The 12,362-nt window shown below is 49.7% G+C and overlaps 1 protein-coding gene across 19 annotated transcripts in view; it reads left to right on the top strand.

Annotated features, from left to right (window-relative positions):
* Positions 1-12,362, top strand: part of PLEC (plectin) — a 1,447,724-nt gene that overhangs the window by 1,282,478 nt on the left and 152,884 nt on the right. For all 19 annotated transcript variants that reach the window (XM_069621862.1, XM_069621861.1, XM_069621869.1 and 16 more), the window contains 2 exons: positions 5,734-5,811; positions 7,746-7,838. In XM_069621862.1, the coding sequence (XP_069477963.1) occupies positions 5,734-5,811; positions 7,746-7,838 (171 nt within the window). The remainder of the gene's footprint in view (positions 1-5,733; positions 5,812-7,745; positions 7,839-12,362) is intronic.

The raw sequence follows: 12,362 nt of genomic DNA, 5'->3' as shown, positions 1-12,362 counted from the left end.
GCTTCCGCCCCATCAGAACAGCTGGAAAGAAGCCAACCCTACACCACTGGCTTTCCAAGACATTCCTGGATTCGGGAATCCTGCTCGTTGCCAATAATACTAGAGTCCTGGAGCCAATAGATTGGGACACCCGCAAGAACCGGCACGTGGATGTCGTTTGCTTCACATGTGATCCTCAACTCTGGCCCCAAAATATAGCCCTGGGCTAATAGCTCTGAAGAGACGATGAGGGAACAATGTAGTAATGGTCCGAAGCATTACTGATCAACTGAGGTCCTCCTGAAGTAAAGGCAGACAAGCCCACGTGGCGGGACATCAATGACGGGTGCAGCACGCGCCCTTCCCACACCCCATGTGTGTCTAATATAGGAAGCAGTGCAGTATTCAGACAGCTCCATGGCCTTCATCACACATGGCCACGCACTGCATTGTGGCCAGGCTGCCATCCCCTGGTTTCAGCCCCTCTTGGAGTCAGTATTATTTTATGCCAAAAAGATGTTATACTGCGCCCATCACCACCGTAGTGTTGTTAGGGCACCCAGGTCGGTCAGGATAGTGTCATATTGTGCCCTCGTCCGAGGTACGAAGGCTGCTTTATTTCAAGGCAGGTCCCTTTACATCTACAGAATAAGCTTGCCGGCTGCCTTACATCCTGCAACATCTTTGCCCCATTTCAGTACCTCATTACTTATTTATCCCCTCCCATCGCCCCACCAGACCCTCTCAAAACCGAAAGACCGCATCATTACCAATGCTTCTCAACACTACTCTGCGGTGGGGTCCATCCTGGAAGAGGCCCACTCGCCGCAGGAGGGCTTCGGAGATCCACTTGCTTCCAGAGACGTTGCTAAGGGGAGGGCTGAGAGGGCTACAGACCCGGGTCTTGTGGTTGTAACCCCGGATACAAGTTCTGGGGCTTCAACCAAAATGCTAGCTTGCCCCGACAGTCCCAACATTAGCATAGCCCCGGATCTTTTCCAGACCTAGCAACACCCCTGCTTACTTCTGAACCCTAGATAAGCAAAAGTGAACCGCGTGTGTGGCTTCTCCACAGCACTCCATTGTGGCAGTGTCCTTAGGATACAGTCCATGAAATGGTCCTCGGCCTCTTTTTCCTGCAACTGCTCTGCCCCTCTCACATTGTCAAAATGCTTAGGGGTGCACACTGCGCTTCATACATTCAATAAACTAAGCTGAAACAACATGAAACCAGCCGAGGAAGTCGCAGTCTCCAAACAGGAAAGACTGCAGAATCAGACAGATCGCCCACAGAAATTCTGCACCGCCAGCTCTGCAAACAGGCATTTCTGTGCATGGAAACTGCCCAAACCATGGGTGCAGAGCAGAATTGCGATCCCCCCTGCTGCTCAACATCTAAAACATATTTTAAAATCCTGGTGCCACTGCAAGAGCAGTGACCAAAACTGCCTCCACTACCTGGCACAGCAGGCCCAAACAACCTAAACCTTTGAAACAAGCCCTTGAAAAATATGTGACAGGACTGTGGTCGTTCTGCAGCTGTGCCCCGCGATTGGACAGCAGAGGAAACCGAAGACAGGAGGAGAAACTGACTAGGGACTTGGGACAGGCCCTAAAGGAGCAATGACAAGTGACCCGGAAGACAGAATTAGGACAGCACAATGAGCCAGAATGCTACAGATCTCTGGGGCAATGATTAAGCACGCACGCCACCTAATTTTGTTTATAAAAAAAGAGGACGCTTACAAACACCCACCGAATACAGACTGGAAATAGGGGCATAATGACACAGCGCAAGCTCGACCCTGGGGGAAGGCCGATTCTCTCAACACACGTGACTCGGGAGAAGTCGAGAGTGAAAGACACTTGTGCCTGCAGTGTCCTGCACACAGAGGTATTTGGGGCACTCGCCCACGTTCTATGAAAATTCCGACAAACCCATGCCTGCATCCTCCTTGGAAAACGACAAGAATTGGCAGAGAGCAGCAGGCTGTGTCTATGCACACCTCCAGAGAAGACAAAATGCATCAAGCAATATGGACTTCTAGGGGAAAAAAGCTGAAAACTGAAATTACCACTTCTGAAAAGAATGGAACATTTATGTATCCCATGTATCTACGTTGGCAACATGTGTCTCATTAGTCCTGCCAGGAAACGACCATCCTGTATTAGGTGGTGGTGTACTTGAGTGCCATCTTACAATGGCAATTCAACAGTACCACGTGCATTCATCGCCTGTTTTTTTTGCAGCACTTTTGGCTGAAAAAGTGTAAACGTTTTTCCCCAAAAAACATTGAAAAATATGGGGGGCGAGGCATATAAGGGGTCGGGTGGGGGGCTGTACAAGGAATAAATAATAGGGGATGGGGGGGTTGGCCCCCCAAAATAAATGCAAAGAAAACGTGCGATGAATGAACATAAAACCAATTCAACACCTCATCTTCAAAACGTGTATGACTTGTACTCCCATAGGGCAGTCTGCAAAACACCCTGCCTTGGAAAAGGCCCTAAAAAGCTCTCCATGAAGAGTGCCCACACGATGTATGTGAGGGCAGCACGCCCAATGCCCAGGAAATGGTTCCCTACCTTTGTGGGAAGGACTCCAGCCAGCTATGGAAACTTTATTCAAATATACTGGCAAGCTTATAAGGAAAGATGCACGGTGACACACCCAAGTCCCTGGCTGCCAGTAGCTGGCCTAACACAGATGAATTTGCCATCTAAATCAAATGAACGCGTTTCCTCTTGCCCGTCACATTACAGGATTGCACATGTAAGAATGGTCATATTGCCTTCTCGCTTCCACCATTCCTGGGATTTGCTCTAAAACCGATCCTCATTAAACGGCACAGGGCGTGGTAGCCCGCCCGGCCACATGGGACTCGGGCTATACCTGTGAGGGTCAGAGTGTATGAAAGCGGGAGTTAACCTGTGACCTGCTAAGCCCTGGAACCTGCCTACACAGGACTATGGGTGCCATGCACAGCCGACGATGGGGTCTTCTCCCAAGCCGGTTCTTTGGCAGACAGGAGTCATCGCCCTTCCATTCCATGCTTTCCCCGGAGACACCCCAGCACACCACCCAACTGTCCGCCTGATTTTCGAAACTGTGGCCTCGCGAGGGCCTTATTCCCAGCCTGAAACCAACAACCCCTTCCTTGACTTAGAAGCTTGTTTCTTTGGCTTCACGATGCAGCAATTAGTCGACACTTTCCACTACCTTGGCGGGGAGTCGATACTGCAGGATGGAAATATTCTTTACTTTGCATCAGTTGCCATCTCAACGCCCTATCTGGCAAACACATCTGTGGCTGGGCACTGGAAACCCTGTGGGCGAGAGGCTAAAAATACTAAGGTTATGGGGTGGCATGGAATCCGGATTTTCCTTCAACGTGGCTGGAGTGTGGTGGGCCTTGGTTTCATGGTGATCTAAGCAAGAGGACTTTCTGTTGGTTGGCCCAGGCAGCCTCGAGGAGGAGGAGGAGGCTGTTCTTAGAATGGACTTCAGTGAAACCCAACAGCCGGAAAATAGAACGTTGATATATATTTTCTAGGTTTACGAAGTGCCTCCCCAAGCAAGCCCATACTCGCTTTGCTCAGATGTCTGTGAATCACATAAACTGTGCATATCTCAGTGATGCGTGGATGATTAAATTCCAACAGGCACGTGGCCCCCCGTTGTGCGCTCTTCTGGGCACTTCCGCCACTAAGCGACTCCATCCGAAGCATCCAACGCACGAAGACCACTTTACTGCTATTCATTAAAGCATCTTTTATGCCACCAAATCGTATATTACTACTCATGATATTTTCATACTCCCTCTGCTTAAAGTCCTCTTAAAGGTGCACACCATGTATCATAGGAGCTCCGCCTTCATCAGGTGCAAAGAGGATGCCCAGTCATTCATCTGTGGCAGAGATCAAGATGGCAGGCCTGCTGCAACCATTGTCCCCAGTGTTGCTGCTCCGTAACCTATGCCCATTGTGCAGTGCAATGTCGCGCTCTCGCGGCTCACTTCCTTCTACGTTGCAAGGTCATGCCTATGTGCTTGCTGGCCATCGTTTCGTAAATGTTGCCTGCCTTTATAGCAAACATAATTTTCAATATTCTTAATGATAAAACAGCATTTTTGTTCTCGCTAGTGCACAAGTAATAATGGCTTCATTTGTGCAGTTTTTATTTCTGTTTTCTGGTTAAAACCCCTCCCCCACAGTTGTGCCTGGTTCTGTCCAGGTTACCTTGTGTGTTGCCACGTGACTTTGCCTTTTTGTATGGGCTCCCTCAGGAGTCCAGCACGAGGCGAGGGAGGAAGAGAGAAAAGATTGTTTGTATTTGATGTCCTGAATAAGCAGTCGATAGACATTCATGCTGCCAGGAGGTTCTCGATAGAGTTGAAGCCCCAGTTTGCTTTCTCGCACTGCTTTTCTTGTCATTATCAGAAACACCTTATCGGGGAACTTGGGTTGTGTGAAATCTGTGCCAGGGATATATTGGCAGGACTTCTCGCTCTCTGAGGTTGTACACCACTATCTGTTTTTTTCACAGCAAGGATCTCACGCTCTCTATACAGTTGTAAGTCAGCAATAGTCCGTTTTCTCTTTCCATTTTGGGCTCCAAGTTCGTGAAAGATGTTTGTCACAGTAAATGGCTTCTTGTGCAGGCCCTCGCACAAACAAAGCAATGTTCAGAATCACAGTAGAAAACTGGCTCCATTTTGTAACAGTAGAAGAAAGTCTGGGCGCAGAAGTAAGGACGCGTTGACTTCCGGGTAAAAGGTCAAGGGCAGTGTACTGGACACAACACTGGACATGACGCCAGCAGTGGAGTAACTTTGCTGAAAATGTTGGGGGGGGACATGACATCTAAATGAAGGGGCCTCTGCCAAATGAGCGCGACAAAATGGGGTGCCATAAAAGTTGAGGGGGTGGACAAACACCATTGCCCCCCCCCTAAAAGTACTCCCACGGTCGCCTGCCACCTGAACAGAAAATCTGTTTTCCGGCCCCATACCGCCCTCCTGGGTATAACTTACCTCCTGGCTACCCCCAGCCTCGCATTGCGGCCTTCAGGATGTCCGCTTCATGGGGTCAGTTGCATTGCTACATATTGCAAAGCTACTATGTGGCATAGCGCTTCCCCGCATGGAGTAAGGGTGTCTGTGCACTAAATGGAATGTGCATGATGCATCCAGCCTTGTGCTTCATACATAGATAGGAGCGTTACAGGCGTTTTTGTAATTTTTGTATGTGGTCTGTGTTTAAGCCCTGAAGAGCCTCCCTCCTCGTTGTAGAATGACAGGCGCTTTCTTGAGTGTACTCGGAAGGACATTAGAGGAAATGACTGCCTCATGGATCGGCTACAATGAAATCCAGGACGGTGGACTTGCACCAAAGGGAGCAGGCCCTATGAAACAGTCTCCATTGTATGTTGTAAAGGAGAGAATAAGAAAAGAGGAATGGAGAGCATGTTTTTCACCACTGGAGTGCATATTGCTCCGATGTGAGGCAGTGGTCAGGGGATGGGGGGGGTCCCTTAAGGTCCCCTCGTGCCCCCATTTCTCCGCGCAGGTCATTCCTTGGGACGGGAGCCAGTGGAGTGCATGGCGAGACCGCGCTTGCAAGAGTTGGGTATGTGTGCGCAGGTATGTGTGTGCAGTTGCGCTTCTGAGTTGATGTAGGCACCCAGGGCCCAGTGCCCATCGCACATGTAGCATGAAAGTACTCGAGTAACCTTTCTGCCTTTGCTCTTTCCAGCCCCGGGAGAAAGGCCGCATGCGCTTCCACAAGCTGCAGAACGTGCAGATCGCGCTGGACTACCTGAAGCACCGGCAGGTAAGTGCCCCTGCCCCTCTGAATGCACCTCACATGCACCGGCCATTGATGAATGGGGCCTCCTAGAAAGCTGGCAGCTTACTTGGTTTAAGGCCCTTTCTGCAAACTGCAGGCCGGAAGTCGGAATCCTGGCGGGGCCAGCCTGGCATCTTAAGCTCCTAAAGCCCACAACATTAATAGTGTTGAGTCACTGCTCGCTACTGCACTTGCACTGCTTGACACCACACCGCAGGCTAATTCCACCAGCCTCCTCGAGTGCATCGCAAGGTCCTCAGCAGGTGTTTGGTGGGGGATGATAAAAATGGGGTCTCTTTAAATACCTTCTATTTTTAACGACTTATGAGTTTGGATGGCACGGGCTATTTAGACACCCATCATGTAATTACTATAGTCCCTATTCAATCCCAGCTCATAATTAGGTGATATTTTATGTTCCCCGACAGAACGAATTGAAGAATAGAGTGTTTAATATATGACGGTTGAGTATACGCAGAAAAGAAGGTAGGGCAATTACATGATGGTGTAGTGTTCGCTTTGAGATGGGGTACGCGACAGGAAAGTATTGACATGAAAGCGCTGATACACGAGGAAGTGGCGTGAAACCACTGCTGTGGTCCAAACAATTCTCCTTTTCCCTTAGTGCGAATGAGCACAGCAGGGGCTCTGGAAGTTTATGCACCCCTGTAAGAAAGCAATGGGTACTGGGCATTAGTGCAAAGTTGCACCGCAGCAGAGGGTTTGATGCAATGATCCAGATAGTCTCACTACACTAGTGCAGTGACGGGTCTTGGACCACGGCAGGGGGTTGATGCAATGATCTCGGTAGTCTCCCTATACTAGTGCAGTGATGGGTCTTGCACCAGAGCAGGGGGTTTGATGCAATGATCTCGGTAGTCTCCCTATACTAGTGCAGTGATGGGTCTTGCACCAGAGCAGGGGGTTTGATGCAATGATCCAGATAGTCTTACTACACTAGTGCAGTGATGGGCCTTGCACCAGAGCAGGGGGTTTGATGCAATGATCTAGGTCGTCTCACTACACTAGTGCAGTGATGGCTCTTAAACCAGAGCAGGGGGTTTGATGCAATGATCTAGGTCGTCTCACTACACTCGTGTAGTGATGGGTCTTGCACCATAGCAGGGGGTTTGATGCAATGATCCAGCAAGTCTCACTACACTAGTGCAGTGATGGGCCTTGCACCAGAGCAAGGGGTTTGATGCAATGATCAAGGTCTTCTAACTACACTATTAAAGTGATGGTTTCTGCAGCACAGAAAGGGTTCTGATACCATGATCCAGGGAGCACCACTACCCATTTAAAGTGAGCGTTCCTGCACCACAGCAGGGGATTGGACACAGTGATCCAGGATGCCCTAGTTCGTACATTGCCCGTTCCTGCGCCACTGCAGGGCATCTGACATGATAATCCAGGGCGTCCTTGTACATTAGTATAGTGAGTGTTCCTGCACCGCAGAAGGAGGGTAGTCACGATGGCAAAGGGGTTCTAGTCCACCAGTATAGTGATGACCATAGTAGGTGGTGCAGATGTGCCCACAGATCTAACAGCAAGCCATGGTATGAGAATGGGGCCCCTATGGGACTGGCATAAATAAGACACGCGGCTGGTCCTTGAGGTACACCACAGAGGGCGGTGCATTGAGCAAGAGCTGCATCCTTTGCACCTTATGCGATCTGTCGGCTAGGAACACGTGGAAATATCTCAGGACATCACCTGAGAATACTTGAGACTAGAAGCAGCCTAGAAAGTACATGCCCACCTATCCACTCTAATCAAACCAACAGAACGCATCCCATAAAGCCCGGCGACACTAGGAGGCGAGTTGGTCCAGTGCTTTAAGGCGAGAGAGCTGCTGGTACTGACCGCCACCGCCCCCGTCTCCAGGCCACGCTGTTTAACACTTTCTTTGCTTTCAGGTCAAGCTGGTGAATATCCGGAACGATGACATCGCTGATGGGAACCCAAAGCTCACGCTGGGGCTCATATGGACCATCATCTTGCACTTCCAGGTAAAAAGAATGAATGGGGAACGCATGAGCGAGGCACTGATTATTCCTTGAAAAAAGGGCACTGCTTGGACCATTCACAGCAAGATCATTGTATAGATTATACAAGTATAAGGATCATGTCATATTAATCCAACAATTCTTCGGGAGCCTGTATCTTTCTGGGACGCCAATGTAAACTGCGGGCAAAAGTATTGGCAGAAATATGCCGAGGGCCTTCCCAATAGATAAGAGTGTGGCAATATTATCTGCCAGGACAGGCTGAACCTGGCGCCAACAGCCCATCTGCCTAATGTAAGAAAAGTGTGCCGTTAACGACCAGCAGTATGGTGCCGTTTGGGCCAGCCTGCCCTGGCGAGTAATTTAGCAGAAAGTAACAACAGGGTCAATTGAGGCTTACATAAGCCAGGGTAGCAACTGCCATCCCAAACCGTAAGGGCATACTGGTACACAATGGACGGTTAAATGGAGAAACAAGGATCTGCTTGCAGGTAAAGGTAAGGGAAAAGGAATGGTTGTGGTAATTTAGTGGTAGTCCTAATTGTTTGACACAAGATGATGAGCTGCTCTGGCTTGGCCCTCTGGTCAGAAACCCAAAGCTCTACCAATGAAGGAAAAGAGGGGGGGGTTTGTCTTGAGTTGCCTGGCTGTAGACAGTGGATGGTATAGTACCTGTCTGGGAGGGTGGGGAGTAGGAACTAAATTCAGCTCTCTGCATGTGGTTGTCTGTATGCCACGTGCAGTGCTGACACCAACAGCCTACAAAGGGGGTGGGAGGGCAACCAGCCGGGTGGTGGATTGATCAAGAGGGGGATTAGATCTCATAGCGATGAACCAAACAGTTTTGGCTAACATGTGCAGGTTGGAGACATTGGGATTTCTGTAGCTGATTCTTTATTCACCCTAATGCCTCAAAGCTCTTTGCATGCGGGTGGTTGTCCAACAAAAAGGGAAGATATGGTTTTTCAACAAACTATTTTTCTTTTTTTTCTTAAAACCGCACAGTCCCACTGATTCATGGGGTGTGCTAAAAACCCATGCTTCTCTGGGTTTTGAGTTTAGTTTCTCGGTACCCCCCCTTGGTCTTGGGGATATCGTGTGGTGTTGCGGAGAGGCCACAGCAGGTCCGGTCGACCGGTTTCAATGATTATAAGTGGTTGTAGACCATCGTCATCAAGACACGATGAATCTTCATAGGGTGATCAAATCATGTCTGTCCTCGTAGTCGGAAACACAAAGAAACATTGCAAGGAGGGCATAAGTAAACCTCTAGTTGAAATGATGCAGAGTGGTGTATCCAGAAAGCTTAAAATCATGTCACATAGCTGTTTAATGCTATTAAAAAGTGTATGTGCTCGTTTGCTAAATAGGAGCATTGCCACTGAATGGTGGCTAACAAAACTCTAGACAACTTAGCCCAAACCAGGGAGTGAAGAAAGGTGGGGAGTTGGGGGGAAACAGGGTTGGCGTGAAGAGAGGGGGGGTGGGGGCGACCTGTGATGTTCCGGGTTGGAATAGAGCTGTCTTGGCCGTGTGGGTCAGCGAAAAGAGTGCGCTCATGCATGGAGGAGAAGATGCTGTGAGCAGCGCCTACCTGGATGCAGGAGTGGAAAAGCCAGGGGATCCACGGCAAGGCTGTGGAAAAGGACGCTCTCCAGGTCTGTGCCTGTGGTGGAGAGAGTGGCTGGGAGTCAGGCTGGGTAATGCTGCTGGAACGGTGGAAAGAAGAGCGGGTGGATAGTGCTCATACCTTGCTGGCTGGAGCGCATGCAACCGCTGCAGTCCGCTCGATCAAGGAGTCGGTAGCGTTATGAGTGGGTGTAGAGTTTGCTAAGTTTCGCGTCTGACGCGCTGCGGGGGCGTGGCTAGGTGCTGTCATGGCGCTGGGGCCAATCAAGGAGGGATGCCTCGAGGGTGTGAGCCCTGCGCTCTGCCAATACCGGCAAGCCGAGTGGTGGGTGTGGGTGTGTGTGTGTGTGCCTCGGGTGGAGGCCCAGGGTGAGGCCTGGAGCTGGAGAGGCCGCGGGAATCGCGGGTGCATAGTGCGCCGGAAGGGGACGGTTGCTGCAGGAACGAGGTGAAGCCGCGCTGGGGCCAAAAGGCGCAGACAGGGTATTGCAAGGAAGGTCCGAACGGATGTAGCTGAATGTGGGTGCCGCCATACTGCCAATTGATGTCATGGTGGCAGACCCTGGGTCTGGGTGAGGTCAACCCCGAACGATAGGAGGGGCAGTGAAAAAGAATATTGCAAATCAAGCTGGGAAACAAAATTGAATGGAGAGAGACTGGGAGAAGTAGAGAGAAGTGGAGAGAATTAGAACAAAAAATGATAAATAATACATTATGAATAATGGATAAATAAAGATGATTGGAAAGGTAGAAAAGTGAATAAAAATTGTAATGAAGGTGAGCAGGCAGGTGCCGAAAAGCTGTGTGCGTGCAGAAGGCATGCACCGACGGAGTTGAGGCCACAGAGATGTGGTGATGCCGTGTGCATAGAGGGGAGAGAGGGGAGAAAAGAGGGAAGGGGAAGGAAAGACGGGGGAAAGAAAGGACAGGACCGGATATAATGAGTAGACTTCACAATGAGGCAGAGTGTATCAGATGACACGCCATGTTCTGCTGGATTCAGTCGGCAGGTGGAAACTCGGGGGGAGATAAGTTGTGATGTGGAAACACTTCAATGTTGTAGAATTGCAAGCTGCTGCCACTGCATTGCTTCGTTCAGGCCTTGATTGCACGTGTCTAGGCGGAAAATTCACTTTTGTTCTTGTGTGAAGAGCATTGCGTGGTAGTTTCCTCCTCGTTTTGGCCGCTTGATCTTCTCAAGGATCATCCATCGGAAAGACTCGGCTGTGTGGCCTTCTGCTAGGAAACGGGGGACTATTGGTGCTGACAGCTTCTTGGTTCGGATACATGATCTGTGTTCGAACATTTGTTTCTTGACTTCTCGGGCCGTCATCCCAATGTAGCGTAGATTGCACGGACAGGTGATCATGTACACTACTCCTTTGGTGTTACAATTTGTGAAAAGCTTTTGAACCCATGGTGTCATCCAGCCGATATCCACAGTGGTACTGCGAGCAGTCTATGTGCACATGGAACACAGCCCACAGGGACAATGGCCCACTGGGTGGGTCTGGTTCCATATGGTGCTCTGCGTGGCTGGTGCTGTGTCACCTTCTGGGTGCACTGTGTTGACAAGTGCATCTCTCAGGTTGTGTCTTCTTTAATTTAGCAGCCGTGATTGTAAGACTCAGTTGCTTAAGCCTCTTCCCTAATTTGAAAAAGCAAAATCAAGCTTGTGGTATTTCTGAGACTGCTGTGTTCTGGTCAAGTCCCTTTTCAGTATTGATTGCGGTGACATAATCAAGATAGAAAACAGACTTCACTTAAACTGAGCGGCCTCAAAGATACCGCAGATTAGCTGAATTTTGATTTTTAAAATTGGATGATGGGTTCAAACTTCTTACAGGTGCTTCTCATCTTTGTCTAGGCTCCTAGTTGGTAGCTCACCAGGCAGAGAAAGCCGATTCGTCTTCTTTCGGGTCGTCAGAGTTGTCTCCTGTGCATTGTATCCTGTAACTCCCCCTGTAAAAGAAACTTCGTACTCACCTGATGTTTAGCCATTCTTGAGCCACACTACGTCCTCCGGTGCCATGAGGACCTGCTCCTGCCTGGGGCCTGTGCTTGATGGGTCGTTAGTCTGATTTCCTATCGGAGGTCCCCTGGGTCCTGAAGTGGGGGGGCGTGGGGTGTTGCAGGCTCTCTCCACCTCGGCTCGCTGTTGGAGCTTATTGGACCAAGTCCTGTGTCTTCTGGGTCTGGAACCTGGAGTTTGAGCTCATCGAGAGGTTCTCCTCTGGGGTTGGTCACAACATTGCCACACCTATGCCGATTGTATTTGTCCACTTAGTTCCTATGGAGAACATGTGACCAACTTAAAGTCCATTAAAGAGACTTTGGAAGATACATAGATGAACATGGATCATTTTCTGGGCCACCCTTGGGTCTCTGGAGGTCACCCCCAAGACCCGGAATTTTAGTCTATACCCTCGATTTATTATGCATGTGTAAATGCTTGCACTCCCCTCCTGCCTATGTTCCTTTGTGTAACTGTTGGTTAATGAGGTCGCTATGTGCTTCTGGGAGTGGCCTGGCATCATAAGGGTCTAGTATTCTGAGCCTAATCCTGTTCTGGCTTTTGGTGCCACCGCCCCCCACCACCCTGGGCTTTGCTGGGAAAGTGCTCCCCTTCTCTCCCCACTCGAGGCACTGCGTGTAATATATGGTGTACATGTGTATGGTCGTTTTAACTCTTTATTAGAAGCTTTGGGGAATTACAGTGAGTATTCATGCACTGGCATTATGGGCTCTGATATGTAAATATACTGTACACTTGTCTAGGGTCCCCTTGCCTTCTGGGTAACGGGCGTACATTCAGTTTAGGATTGGGGAGGGTCTGCTTGGGTCCTTGCACGGCTTTATACTTGCCTTTATTCTGCTATTTGGTATGCTGTAACTCAC

Source organism: Ambystoma mexicanum, chromosome 5q (genome assembly GCF_040938575.1).
Source record: "Ambystoma mexicanum isolate Mex_15411 chromosome 5q, UKY_AmexF1_1, whole genome shotgun sequence".
Taxonomy (NCBI): Eukaryota; Metazoa; Chordata; class Amphibia; order Caudata; family Ambystomatidae; genus Ambystoma; species Ambystoma mexicanum.
This window is presented reverse-complemented; position numbering and strand designations above follow the sequence as displayed.